General features: G+C 36.9%; 1 protein-coding gene across 1 annotated transcript; it reads left to right on the forward strand.

Annotated features, from left to right (window-relative positions):
* Window positions 1–6323: 6323 nt before the first annotated feature.
* Window positions 6324–7160, forward strand: LOC306984553 (uncharacterized protein; the record flags this gene model as incomplete). The annotated part of the gene is made up of 2 exons (XM_079586027.1): window positions 6324–6995; window positions 7113–7160. The coding sequence occupies 2 exons, from the start codon at window positions 6324–6326 to the stop codon at window positions 7158–7160; spliced, it is 720 nt and encodes a 239-aa protein (XP_079442153.1).
* Window positions 7161–14781: the final 7621 nt, after the last annotated feature.

The following is a 14781-nucleotide window of genomic DNA, read 5'->3' on the forward strand; positions in this document are numbered from 1 at the left end:
TCTGAAGTACAAACCTCTCAGATATAGAGTGATCTGCTGCGCTGCGGTCTGGATAACAACTCTTGGATCATGTTTAGCTGCCATACAAATATTATCTAATCAGAAGACATATACATGGTTCTTCTCACTGCAGTTCCTCCTCTTCCTCTCCATCCAGTTGTTCTGCTGTGTGGCTGTTCTCAGAGCTCTGAAGCAGTCAGGACCAGGAGAGAGAAGGAGAGAGAGAGAGGAGGAAAACCACATGAAGAGAAGAGCGTTTCATCTCATTCTAATAACTACTGTTACCTTGGTTGTCATGTTTGTACCTTTCGTTATCACAGGATTGCTGAGTGTTGTGCAACAGCAAGAACTGACAGGAGATTCACTGATCTGGTTTCTTGGTCCTAGTTGTTTCATTCTGGCTGGTTTTGTGCAACCTGTTCTTTATCTGCACAGGGTTGGGAAACTCTTCTGCCTGTTCTTCATAAAGTGAAAAAGTGAATGTTTTATACAGAACATTCTGTCACTGAACCAATTATTAAATCATATATATTATAGTGAGTTGGTCATTTTAGCTGAATGAAATAATAGAATAAATGTTCAGCTTTTGAATGTTCATGTAATTGTAGAATGTGGACTGTTAAGTATATGTACTTTTAACACCTGAGAGTGTTCAAGCTTTAATTTACACTCTGTCTTTGTGAAAATAAAATTGTGACAATATAATCTGTTACTGAGAATAAGTGAAGTCATCCATTGGTTTATATATTTTAGTTTGCATGTTTTGTTTTAAAATTAAGGTTTGTGTAAACCTTTTTTGTTTTGTTCCTATACAAAAAAAATGGGTTGCTTTCTATGCACATTAAACCAAAACTTTGTATATGAATGTATTTACATTTTATCATTACACGTCAGTTTGGTATTTTATTAGGTTAAAACTCTGTCTCAAATTGTCATTATCTTTTGGTAATGTTCTCTACATCAAACCACTGAACATTTCTTTTTATAGATAATTACAAAATGTTCAGGGATTCTGTCTTTTTGCACCTAATATAACCCTAATTTGCATGTCACATGTGAAGTGTTTATATAGCCATTCTCTTATATCTTTAATCATACAGAGCCCTGTGCAGAGCTTTCTGGAGTGACTTCACACTGTAGGTAACACTCTTTAAATCTCGATTAGTTTAGATTGATTTGCGATCGTATAAAATGTGTCTAATTTGACCATTCAGATTTAACACATTATTGAAATGCATTCAAAGGACAGATAGTAAAAGAAAAAAATACGAGGGTTTTATGAATCTGAGCCTCAAACGCATAAACATAGAACTTGACTTTTCACGAGTTCACACTCACATCAACTAAACAGAGTGAAGATTATGCGTATTTGGCGTGCTGTCCGGGGGGGCTCGGGGCTCGGAATTTTTGCCTGGGGGGGTGGGGGGTGCTGTTAAACTGTCAACGAACAGAGGTAAGTTTGCTGTATATATAAACCTCTTAACTCGTTGATTAACAGAGTGTGCTCCACTCGTGTCTAATTAGGTTTGTAAGTCGCTTTGGATAAAAGAGTCTGCTAAATGACTAAATGTAAATGTTTGATTATCTGAATGTGCTTCACATGTGTTTAATAAGGTTTAATTATCTGAACGTGCTCCTCCCGAACTTTGTTAATAAAACATAATTTCTTGATTAAAATGTGCTGACATATATTCTCAAATCTACACATATATGTAGATGGGTGTGTCTGAATGACTGTGATTTGATTTATTCAGTCTCACTTTTTATCGTGTTCTCTCTGTCTCCTTTGTAGATTACAATTCCACAATCATTTATTGATTAGAGGCACCGAGCATGAACGTCTCCACTGAGAACTTCAACTCAACTGAAGTTCATCCTTCCACCTATTTCATAAACAATGACGCTTTATTAGTGAAGGGTCTCAAGACTAGTTTGCTAGGCTGTAATCTGCTGTTCGGGGTTCCTACACACTCCTATGTTTTGTGGCTTATTGCACGAGGAAGAAGAATTCCTTCAGAAATCTTCTATTTCAATCTCACAGTTTGCGAGATGATTTACTCTCTAAGTTTTTTTCTTTTTCTTTCACACATATTCCAGAGTCTAGCGTTACATCGGTTTTTACAAGGAGTAGGCCTTTCTGGTCGTCCTCTGTTTCATTGTCTGATGTGTGTTGAGCGTTACCTGGCAGTGGTTCATCCTGTAACCTTTCTGAAGTACAAACCTCTCAGATATAGAGTGATCTGCTGCACTGCGGTCTGGATCATCACTCTTGGATCCTGTTTGGCTGCCTTGACCATACAAATATTATCTAATCCGAAGACATATACATGGTTCTTCTCACTGCAGTTCCTCCTCTTCCTCTCCATCCAGTTGTTTTGTCTTGTGGCTGTTCTCAGAGCTCTGAAGCAGTCAGGACCAGGAGAGAGAGGGAGAGAGAGAGAGGAGGAAAACCACATGAAGAGAAGAGCATTTCATCTCATTCTAATAACTACTGTGACCTTGGTTGTCATGTTTGTACCTTTCGTTATCACAGGATTCCTCACTATTCTGCAAGAACAGCAAGAACTGACAGGAGATTCACTGTTCTGGTTTCTTAGTTTTAGTTGTTTCATTCTGGCTGGTTTTGTGCAACCTGTTCTTTATCTGCAAAGGGTTGGGAAACTCTTCTGCCTGTTTTTCGTAAAGTGAAAAAGTGAATGTTAGAATATTCTATCACTGAACCTATTATTAATTCATATATTATAGTAAGTTGGTCATTTTAGCTAAATGAACCCACAACAAAATGGTCAGAATAAATGTTCAGCTTTTGAATGTTCATGTAATTGTAGATTGTGGACTGTTAAGTATATGTACTTTTAACACCTGAGGGTGTTCAAGCTTTAATTTACACTCTGTCTTTGTGAAAATAAAATTGTGACAATATAATCTGTTACTGAGAATAAGTGAAGTCATCCATTGGTTTATATATTTTAGTTTGCATGTTTTGTTTTAAAATTAAGGTTTGTGTAAACCTTTTTTGTTTTGTTCCTATACAAAAAAAACTGGGTTGTTTTCTATGCACATTAAACCAAAATGTTGTATATGAATGTATTTACATGTTATCATTACACGTCAGTTTGGTATTTTATTAGGTTAAAACTCTGTCTCAAATTGTCATTATCTTTTGGTAATGTTCTCTACACCAAACCACTGAACATTTCTTTTTATAGATAATTACAAAATTTTCAGGGATTCTAATATTTGTCTTTTTGCACCTAATATAACCCTAATTTGCATGTCACATGTGAAGTGTTTATATAGCCATTCTCTTATATCTTTAATCATACAGAACCCTGTGCAGAGCTTTCTGGAGTGACTTCACACTGTAGGTAACACACTCTTTAAATCACAATTAGTTTAGATTGATTTGCGATCGTATAAAATGTGTCTTATTTGACGATTCAGATTTAACACATTATTGAAATGCATTCAAAGGACAGATAGTAAAAGAAAAAATGACGAGGGTTTTATGAATCTGAGCCTCAAACACATAAACATAGAGCTTGACTTCTTTCACGAGTTCACACTCACATCAATTAAACAGAGTAAAGATTATGCGTTTTTGGCGTGCTGTCCGGGAGAGGGCTTCGAGCTCAGAATTCTTGCCCGAACCCAGAGTCCCCCCGTTGTTGTGTAAGAGTATTTAGGACTAGAAGTGAGGAGATGGAGGGGGTGCTGTTAAACTGTCAACGAACCGAGGAAAGTTTGCTTTATATATACACCTCTTAACTCGTTGATTAACAGAGTGTGCTCCACTCGTGTCTAATTAAGTTTGATTATCTGAATGTGCTTCACATGTGTTTAATTAGGTTTAATTATCTGAACGTGCTTCTCCCGAACTTTGTTAATAAAACATAATTTCTGGAATAAAATTTTCTGACATGTACTATCTATCCACAATGGGTGTGTCTGAATGACTGATTTGATTTATTCAGTCTCACTTTTTATCGTTTTCTCTCTGTCTTCTTTGTAGATTATAATTCCACAATCATTTATTGATTAGAGGCACCGAGCATGAACGTCTCCACTGAGAACTTCAACTCAACTGAGGTTCATCCTTCCACCTATTTCATAACCTATGATGAGTTATTAGCGAAGGGTCTCCGGACTGGTTTGCTGGGCTGTAATCTGCTGTTCGGGGTTCCTACACACTCCTATGTTTTGCGGCTTATTGGACGAGGAAGAAGAATTCCTTCAGAATTCTTATATGTCAATCTCACAGTTTGCGAGATGATTTACTCTCTAAATTTTTTTCTTTTTCTTTCACACATATTCCAGAGTCTAGAGTTACATCGGATTTTACAAGGACTAGGCGTCACTGGCCGTCCTCTGTTTCAGTGTCTGATGTGTGTTGAGCGTTACCTGGCAGTGGTTCATCCTGTAACCTTTCTGAAGTACAAACCTCTCAGATATAGAGTGATCTGCTGCACTGCCGTCTGGATAACAACTCTTGGATCCTGTTTGGCTGCCTTGACCATACAAATATTATCTAATCAGAAGACATATACATGGTTCTACTCGCTGCAGTTCCTCCTCTTCCTCTCCATCCAGTTGTTTTGTCTTGTGGCTGTTCTCAGAGCTCTGAAGCGGTCAGGACCAGGAGAGAGAGGGAGAGAGAGAGAGGAGGAAAACCACATGAAGAGAAGAGCGTTTCATCTCATTCTAATAACTACTGTTACCTTGGTTGTCATGTTTGTACCTTTCGTTATCACAGGATTGCTGAGTGTTCTGCAACAGAAAGAATATAAAGATGTTTCACTGATCTTGTTTCTTAGTTTTAGTTGTTTCATTCTGGCTGGTTTTGTGCAACCTGTTCTTTATCTGCACAGGGTTGGGAAACTCTTCTGCCTCTGTTCTTGAACAAGTGAATGTTTTAATTCTTTAAATAAACTTTAATTTACACTCTGTCTTTTTGAAAATACACCGTTTTCTATGCAAATTATACTAAAAGGAAAAGAGGTTTCTGTATGAATTTAGTTTTTGAAAGTTTTGTAATTGAATTGCAATTCGGGAACTCTGTAGAAATCCAGGGATATGATACAAATATCTCAATGATTTTAATCCTTAAATAATATCTGATCTCACTGCCAGACATGTCGCATATTAAGGGAGTAAACAAGAAACTGAATAAAAAGTTAGTCACCTGAAGACATAAATGTATGTTCTGTGTTTTGTAGATGGATTTCAAAAATGCATGTCACATAAAACATCATATATTGCTTCATATTAATTCAAACATTTTCTTTTTTGTTGTCTAAAAGCAGTTTAGTAACATTCAATTCTGAAAAGAAGACTTATATGTACAACATAAACAAAATAAGGATTCATATTTATTAAACATTTGCTTCTTTTTTATTTCTATATTTAAACAAATTCGAAAGTCATTTTTGTTGTATGGTGAGGTTAATTTACTGGTGTTGTAAAGCTGCTGCTGTGAGGTGAACTTTAAAGTATGAAAAAAGTTTTTTGTGTGCTTGCTCTAGCGCTAGTTAAAAATAAATGACATTTGTGTTGTTGTTGGTTGACATTCAGCTCTGATAATAAAAATTTTACATGTCTGAAAAGAACCTTGGATCGATTTCATTTCATACCACAATATGATTTGCATGTATGTAAATATGTATCAGAAACTTACAAATGTGAATTTTCCACATTTACAGTATGTAAACTGTATAGGTTTGTCTATTCTATACAAATATTTGAACTATTTGTTTTTTATGTAATATGTAGCACATATATCCTTGTGACAGCATGCATATGGCAGTTTAGAGATTTATGGTGATCCAGAAAGACAACATTCACTCTTCAGGTGAAGTCCTTTTTAAAATAAATATATCTATATTTACATTGTTTTTTCCCACTTGAATAATATAGGCCTGTTAATGTCTCTGTGGTTAGCAGTCAGACTATTAGAATTATAGGCAAGATTAGATTGGCTATTATGTAAAATGGGCTTAAGATGTGTTTGTTACAGAACGTTTTCATTGCTTTATCCACAAATTATTTTGTTTGAACTATTGTAAACATTAGTAATTTGGAGAGTGAGCTTTATATTTGATTGAGAATTATAATCGATTTTTATAATTGAACTGGAAATGCCTTGCTTTTCCATGAAACTACTGTAAGCAGTGAATCTTATAATTGAATTATATTTCAAATGTTGGACTTTTGGTATTTACTATATCATTTTTGAATGTGAGATATGTCTGTGCACAGTATAGCTTGTTTCTTTTGTTGATGGCTGTGATTTGGCTGATATTTTGATCGTTTCATCCAGTCAGAACATGAATTACTCCAATGGGAACTTCACCTCACCTGAGGCTCACAGCAACATCACAACACAAACATCCTCATCGATGGATGGTCTGAGGATTATTGTGCTATGCTTTAATCTATTCTCCGGTGTTCCTACATACTCCTATGTCATATGGCTTATTATCAGGGGAAGAAATGGAGTTGCATCAGAATTTTTCAACTTCAATCTCAATGTTTGTGAGATCTTTTTCTCTCTGTCTTCTTTGGCCTTTCTGCTGTTAGAAAGAAGTCACATTTTTGTGACAATACAGAGACTTTCGCTTGGACTAGCCATCACCATTCGCCCTCTGTTTCAGTGTCTGATCTGTGTTGAGCGTTACCTGGCAGTTGTTCATCCTATAACCTTTCTGAAGTACAAACTATTTAGATATAAATGTGTCTGTTCTGTTGTTGTCTGGCTTTTGGGTGTTGGCTCCTGTTTGTCCTCTATGTTTATCTTTCTCTCAAACAACATTAATGCATTTACATGGTTCGTCCTTCTGCAGTTCCTCCTCTTCCTCTCCATCCAGTTGTTCTGCTGTGTGGCTGTTCTCAGAGCTCTGAAGCAGTCAGGACCAGGAGAGAGAGGGAGAGAGGGAGAGGAGGAAAACCACATGAAGAGAAGAGCGTTTTATCTCATTTTGATAACTACTGTGACAATGGTAATCATATATGCCCCTTTCATCATCTCATCAATCCTCTGTATTCTGATACAACAAGATTTTTTAGTTGTCTTGCCTATTAGTTTTGCTTTTTTTATTCTGGGTGGTTTTGTGCAGCCTGTTCTGTATCTGCACCGTTCTGGGAAACTCCCCCGCCTCTGTTAATCGCATGCAACAGTTTTACAAAACTCTTCTTAGAGTTTGTATTTTGCGTTTATTGTATTTGCTTATTTATTGCTGTTAACCTTTATTTCTGGATATTAAAAAGGTATGCTTATTTCAATCTGAATAATGGAGTCTTTAATCCCAGATTGGTTTGTTATTCCATTAGGACAAAGTCCATACATTTGAATTAGATTGAATTAATGAGTTGAAATGACAAGTGGTATTGATGTACTGTAACAGCTCCCAAACAGCATTATACGTTTACAAAGCAGCAGATTACATTTTTCAGATTGCGGTTGTTTTAAAGGGATGTTTCAGAGTACCGGTAAATTCAACCTAGGGTCCTTTGCACCATGTCCTCGAGCCAAACACCCAACATTTTAAATAAAAATATTGAAATGCTACTGTAACCGTCCTCTATGGATCGTTCTCCCTGTGTTGTGTATGTGGAGCTGCATCTGCACATGGGGAAACCAAGCTGAATCAGGATAGGCATGTCGACATCACGGACAAACAGCCCTACACAACGCACAGTAAGTCGGATGGAGGAATGGCATTAGAAGCCATGCAAAATAAGCTACATTTAGCAATCAGCTCTCAGCCTTAAACTAACGACTCACTCGACGCCAAACAAATGGCATTCATCTCTAAATTACATAACAAAAGTACAGTAAAATAAAACATTGTGTGGTGGGCTTTAAGGCATTTTGGCTAATATTGTCTCTGCAGCGTTTAACATGCACCACAGAAGTTATCAGGAGTTCTGCTGTGGATTACCCATAATTCGTGATTTTTTAGCGCCGCGGCGCAATGTGATGGTGACGCCAGCAGACAGCGCTGCCGCTGTCCCCATTTATGCAGCAATTTAACAGAACCCATATACAACCCGTTACACTACCGCTAACCCGGACGTCGAGGTCACTTCCGTGATTTGGCCGTAAAAGTCCTGGCAGAAAACGATGTATAAGGATGCAGTGTAAAAAAAATATATAATTTTTTTCCGAAGTGTGGACAGCTTAGTGTTAACTAATAATTGTTGCAAACTGGTATACTACCAAAATATTAGTGCATTGTTGGAACTGGGCGTCGTTACCAGGGTGCGATTTGTGAAAAAAACAGAGGGGGGGATAAAAAATGTAGCTACGCTAAACGCCTCATTCGCGCCGCAGGACCTCTACGCGTCTTTACATTGACTTAACATTGAAATCACTCGCGCCAGTCTCAATTGAGTGAAACACCGTAACTTGTGTAACTTCGGCCATTCTCAGTGATGTGACTGGTACACTAACTCTGCTTGCCATCATAGAAACAGATAATCAGATTGTGATGTTTATTCCCGCTTCAGTAATATGCTGAATATGCTGCCTTCCTTTCGACACACACTGCCCAGCGGACCTGCAACCGTCTCGCAAGTGTTGATAGGCTATTACTCGTGAGGTGTAACCAATCAGATAGCGCCGTGGGCGGGACATTGAGCATCAGAGCCAGCCAAAGTAGCGCATTTTAAAATAAAATTGACTTTAATTAAACCACGGATCCGTGATAAGTTTTGTGATCCGTCTCGCCACTAGTGTAGTAGCACTGTTCACTTTGAGGGGGGGATACATTTATCCCCACCGGGGATAAAAATAATTAAGCAGAGGCAGGGATACATTGACCAGAAAGGGGGAAATCCCACGCATCCCCCCCCCCCCCCCGGCAAATCGCACCCTGGTCGTTACACTACATCCTTATGCATCGCTTTCTGTCAGGACTTTTACAGGCTTTTCCCAAACCACTGAAGTGACCTCGAACTTCCGGGTTAGCGGTAGCATAAGCCATCAGGCAAGTGTTATTTAAATAAACTCCTGATGTACCTACAAACTTTGTAAGTCTCTCGGTCATGGTGCAAAAAACCCTTGAAATTACTCCGAACGAACCATCCCTTTAATTGCTACTTTCATAAAAGTGACAACCGCATTCTGTAACAATTCACAAGAGCCACTCTGCATGTTTCGTGTGTGTTGACGGTTTTCATGTAAGGTTTCGGTAACTCACAGAGTCAGATATATGGACTGTGGCCCTATTTAAATCTGGTATTAAAATGTGTTTTGGTTGATCGGATCACAAGATGTGGGAGACACATTCCTGTTTACACATGATAGTTTAATCCGTCGCTTTTGTCCACTTTCAACCTGAATTAGCATAAATGCTGTTTCAACTCCAAAATGCATGCTAAACCAACTGCACTAGATTTTCATGGGCTTTACTCCGTGTAGCTATCGCAATGTGTGTGTAAAGGTGATTAAAGAAAGTGGAAGATCAGTACGTCTTGTTGGTTTCATGCCATGATGATTCAGCAGATATAACAAGAACAGAAAAGTTAATCAAATCACCTTACTCTACTAATAAAGTATTAACATTGAAGGTGTGAATGAAAAAAAATGTGAGCGAATTCAGACAGTTGCCTTTGTAGTGTTTGATGTTTACAGTAATAATCATTTGAAAATTAGCAAACTGGCAGCTCCAGTAGTGAAAAGATGTATCTTGAAACAAGTGTGTAAAGGCTAATTCTTAATTAAACAATTTAATAATAAATTAAAAAGGAGTTTATACTTATATAATATTATGCTGTACCCATATACACTGAACAAAATTATAAACACAACACTTTTGTTTTTCACTGGATTCCTGAGTCTTCTGCAACAGCAAGAACAGACAGGAGTTTCACTGATCTGGTTTCTTGGTCCTGCACTTTTGTCTCAAATATTGTTCACAAATCTGTCTAAATCTGTGTTAGTGAGCACTTCTCCTTTGCCGAAATAGTTTCTGGGCTATTTTTTTTTTTGGTAGGCCTACTTTTCAATCAGAAGGTTGCGTCCTAGTGAATCTGCATCCAACTCAGTCCTGACTCCTGTGCATGGCTACAGTTAACAAACTCAATTGTTTCTCATTTTCACATGATCAGTTCTCTGATATAATTTGACACTCAAACAAAACATCACAAGTCTTTTTACCTGGATGTCCGCTCATGCATAATATTTGCCTATTTATTGCTGCATTCGTTGCCAACACATTCAGTATTGTGGAATCTGGAGTCAGAACTGCATTGTTCATCTTACAAGGCAGAGTTTGAAGATTTGATCCATCAAAACTCAGGTAACACTTTTGATGGAATTCATGTTTTGAAAATATGTCTTAAATGTGTAAATGCTGTTTATTATATCTTTTCACAAGGTGGTAAAATCAGAATCCTGACAGTATGATTTTAAATATATAGTTGATTGCTTTTCAGGAGCGTTTGAAAGAGACTCGTGTACTGGTAATCGCAGATGGGAAAGCCACTAAAATGAAAATATTTAAGATCTTGTTTGTTTATTACTTATTGAGCATGGCGATATTAACAATAGAGGAGGTTCAAACTGCTTGATCAGGGTATATTTTAATATGCATAATAATTTAATATGGCAAGTCTATCGTCTGTGTTAATTGTGGTTTATTGCTAACTTGCACTCCCAGGATACATATCGTAATAAACCATTGTTGGTTTGCGTTATTATACGACTTATGTTTTTATATGCATCAGGCATGTTTTTACAGACTATAGTAATGTACATTGTGAGAATAACTGCTGTACAGTATATGATTATTTTCTTTCTCGAATTCATTTTTTCACCACATTACTTGAATCTGAACCAGTCTCTGTAAGAAAAGGTTTGATGAACATGACTGTGACTCTTCTTGATAGTCCAAATTCATATTTTGTGCAGGTTCAAACGCAGTCAGTTACATGATGAACATCACAATGAAGACTGAAGAAACTCCAACATGTAACACAACCATGCATGGAGCTAAATTGCTGCCCTATGACGTTGCGATATATGTCATCCAATTCCTGTTTGGTCTTCCTACACACTCCTACATTGTATGGCTCGTTGTCACAGGAAAAGGATCAGGAATTGCATCTGAATTCTTCACTCTGAACATCTCCGTTTGTGAGATTTTCTTATGTCTGCGCTCATTGTTTGCTTCAATGCTCAATATATTTCCAAGTCTCTGGAACTTTGTGATGTTTTGTTCAGGATTCGTCATCACCGGTCGTTTATTTCATTGTCTGGTGTGTGTTGAGCGTTACCTGGCGGTGGTTCATCCTGTAACCTTCCTGAAGTTCAAACCTCTCAGATACAAAGTTGCATGTTCCATTTTGACCTGGCTTATGATTGCAATCTTTTGTGTGTTTTCTCTGCATACACGCAACTGTTTAATGCACATTTTTACATACTTTTACATGCTACAGTTCTTATTCTTCATCTCCATAAACCTGTTCTGCGGTGTGGCTGTTCTCAGAGCTCTGAAGCAGGCAGGACCAGGAGAGAGAGGGAGAGAGAGAGAGGAGGAAAACCACATGAAGAGAAGAGCGTTTTATCTCATTCTAATAACTACTGGGACTTTATTGCTCATGCATGTTCCGAGTTTATTTGTGGCTTTGCAATATATTCTGCCAATGCAGAGAGTTCAAGAACTGGATTCATTGAGTCTCACATTGTTCTTGCTACCAGGTTTGGTGCATCCTTTTCTCTACATTCACAGAGTTGGCAAACTGCCCTTCTGTCTCTGTAATTGACATAACCCTGGTCATATATTACCTTACTATTTAAACAGAACTGCACAAAATGTTGTTGGCGGGGAACAGATGTCATGTCATGTTCATTGTTTGTACTTCTCAATAAAACAAAAGTCCTATGCTCGGATTTCCATGGAGCTGCCATAAACGTCAATCTTCCCTCTATGATATAAATGGCATGAAAATGTTTTTGCCAACAGGAACAGACATATTTAGATAGAACGATAGATGTTATATTTCATTTATACAACTATATTTTAATATATTTAAATATACACTCTTAGAAGAAAAGGTTCTATATAGAACTTTAAAGGGGTTACCCATATGGGGTCATTTTATTGATTTAGTTTTAAATAAATAAAAATATATATTTTTTTTATTTTAATGACATTTTTATGAATTAAGCAGCTCATAAATAAACTGCATCACTAGAAAAAACTCATTAAATATGAAAGCATTATGCAATAATTTAAGATAAACTTCTTATATATAGAACCTTTTTGGCATAAAGGATAGTTTACAGTTTTTTTTTCCAACTGCTTACACACATTTTCAAAAAATTTGACAAAAAAAGTGTTTTATGCTATTGAAAACGGAGTCAAAGGCAGAGAAACAGCTTATGGTTTTGGAGATTTGGTGAGTAGTTTCCCACTTTGAGTGAGAGGTTTCAAAAATCGTGTGACATGAAAAGATTTTGTGTGTAAGCAGTTGGAAAAAACCTGTTTGGGCGAAGGGCCATCACTTTGTGGGCAGTCGTGTGGCCTAATGGTTAGAGAGTCAGACTGGTAACACAATGTTTGCGGGTTTGATTCTTAATACCAGCAGGCACCTGACTCCGAATGGATGCCCACTGCTCTTGGGTGTGTGTGTCCATGGTTTGCAGTGTGTGTGCGCTTGTTCACTGCTCCTAATGTGTGTTGGATGGGTTAAATGCAGAAGACAAATCCCAAGTATGGGTATTTCATTTATATAGAAGAGTATACTCACTTATTCATCTATTTATTTACTTTATAAAGAGCTATAGTGTCCTGATATTGCTGTGTATATAAAAAAAAATATATGCATGTCTTTAGGTGCAAGAAAACTTATAAATTCAAAATTGCTTCTCTATGTTTTGTTTGTTTGTGGTTTTGCCTATATCTATATATCACCTCACTTAGTCCTGACATCTTCCAAAGTCAGATCACAGCATCAAATAGTTTTATGTTCACAGTTCTATGATCCATGATGTTAACACTCATAAATCACTATGCATGTTTACATTTGCATACAGTAATAACAGAAACATATGCAGCGTTGTAGATTCAGAGTGAGAACTTCACTGATCATCTTCCTAGACAGCCGAAAATTTCATTTGAGAGAGTGGAGAGATTTGACTATTACTATTCCGGTAACCAACTATCTTTCTTCAAAACTTTATTTCTATAATCACAGCATTTACAAACAAAATATGATATGATAAAATTGCACAACATATAGTTAGATTACATATCCTAAGACTTAATATGATCAAACGCTGAATCTGCTAGAGGTCTATATGTGAATATAATATAATATGATGCATTATATATATATATAAATATTAAACTAATACTTAATATACTCTAATTAATGAAACCTTAATATCAGATGCTGGGTCAAGATAGATGTTTACAACATTTGTCATTTTTGTAATTTAAAAGTTTCATGTTTTACATTCTGGAATAATATGTTGTTTTGATTTTATTACTTATTTTTTGTTCAGGTGAATGCAAAGACAGTTACACGATGAACATCTCGAATGAAGCACCTCTGACAAACGGGGCATGTAACATAACCGATTTTTACAAATATTATCACATTTCACCCTATGATGTTGTATTACATGTCTTCAATTTCCTGTTTGGTCTTCCGACACATTCCTATATTCTGTGGCTCATTGTCACAGGGACAGGAAGAGGAATTGCATCTGAATTCTTCACTCTGAACATCTCTGTTTGTGAGATTATCTTATGTCTGCGCTCACTGAACGCTGTGCTTGGTAATGTATTTGCAAGGTTCTGGACTGTTATGATGTTTTTATCAGGATTTGTCATCACCGGTCGTTTCTTTCAGTGTCTGATGTGTGTTGAGCGTTACCTGGCGGTGGTTCATCCTGTAACCTTTCTGAAGTACAAACCTCTCAGATACAAAGTTGCGTGCTCTGTTTTTACCTGGATAATGATCACTATATGTTGTGTGTTGTCTCTGCAACTTGTAAACCCGTGTTTTATGGCAATTTTCAAATGCCTGTACGTGTCACACTTCCTAATCTTCCTCTCCATAAACCTCTTCTGCTGTGTGGCTGTTCTCAGAGCTCTGAAGCAGCCCGGACCAGGAGAGAGAGGGAGAGAGAGAGAGGAGGAAAACCACATGAAGAGAAGAGCGTTTCATCTCATTCTAATAACTACTGTTACTTTAGTAATCACTTACGTTCCCAGTTCAACCACAGCATTACTGTATATTCAGTCGATTCCTGCCAGCAAGGAACTGGAATCAATGAGTCTTACATGTTTCTTTCTGGCTGGTTTTGTGCAGCCACTTCTCTTCATCCACAGGGTTGGCAAACTGCCCTTTTGTAGGTCTCCATAGTTGAAAGTCATTTTTAACTGGGTAAAGAATGTCATAACATGTCGTGTTCATTGTTTGTGTAGTAGTGCACTAAAAACAAGTGCCGTCTGTTCTGATTTCCCCAAAGCTGCCATAAAGATGCCAATCTTCTCTGTATGTTATTCAGATACATGTGTTGGTGTGTAAACGTGTCGCTGTTTGTATTCTGTTCATGTTCATAAATGTTATTGCAAGAGCATCACTAAATGACAACCAAACTTAAATGTTATTTACTTGATTCCATAATATGTTGCGTGATTCATAAGAAAAATGTTTACATTTCTCATTATTTTGTCTACTTTTCTTTTTTTTTTCAGAGGAGAAAAAGTTAAAAAAAATTCAAAAGGCTAATTGTGGTTATTCTATTCCATCCACATCCTATTCTAACAA

Source organism: Phoxinus phoxinus (assembly GCF_949152265.1).
Source record: "Phoxinus phoxinus genome assembly, chromosome: 17".
NCBI classification, from domain to species: domain Eukaryota; kingdom Metazoa; phylum Chordata; class Actinopteri; order Cypriniformes; family Leuciscidae; genus Phoxinus; species Phoxinus phoxinus.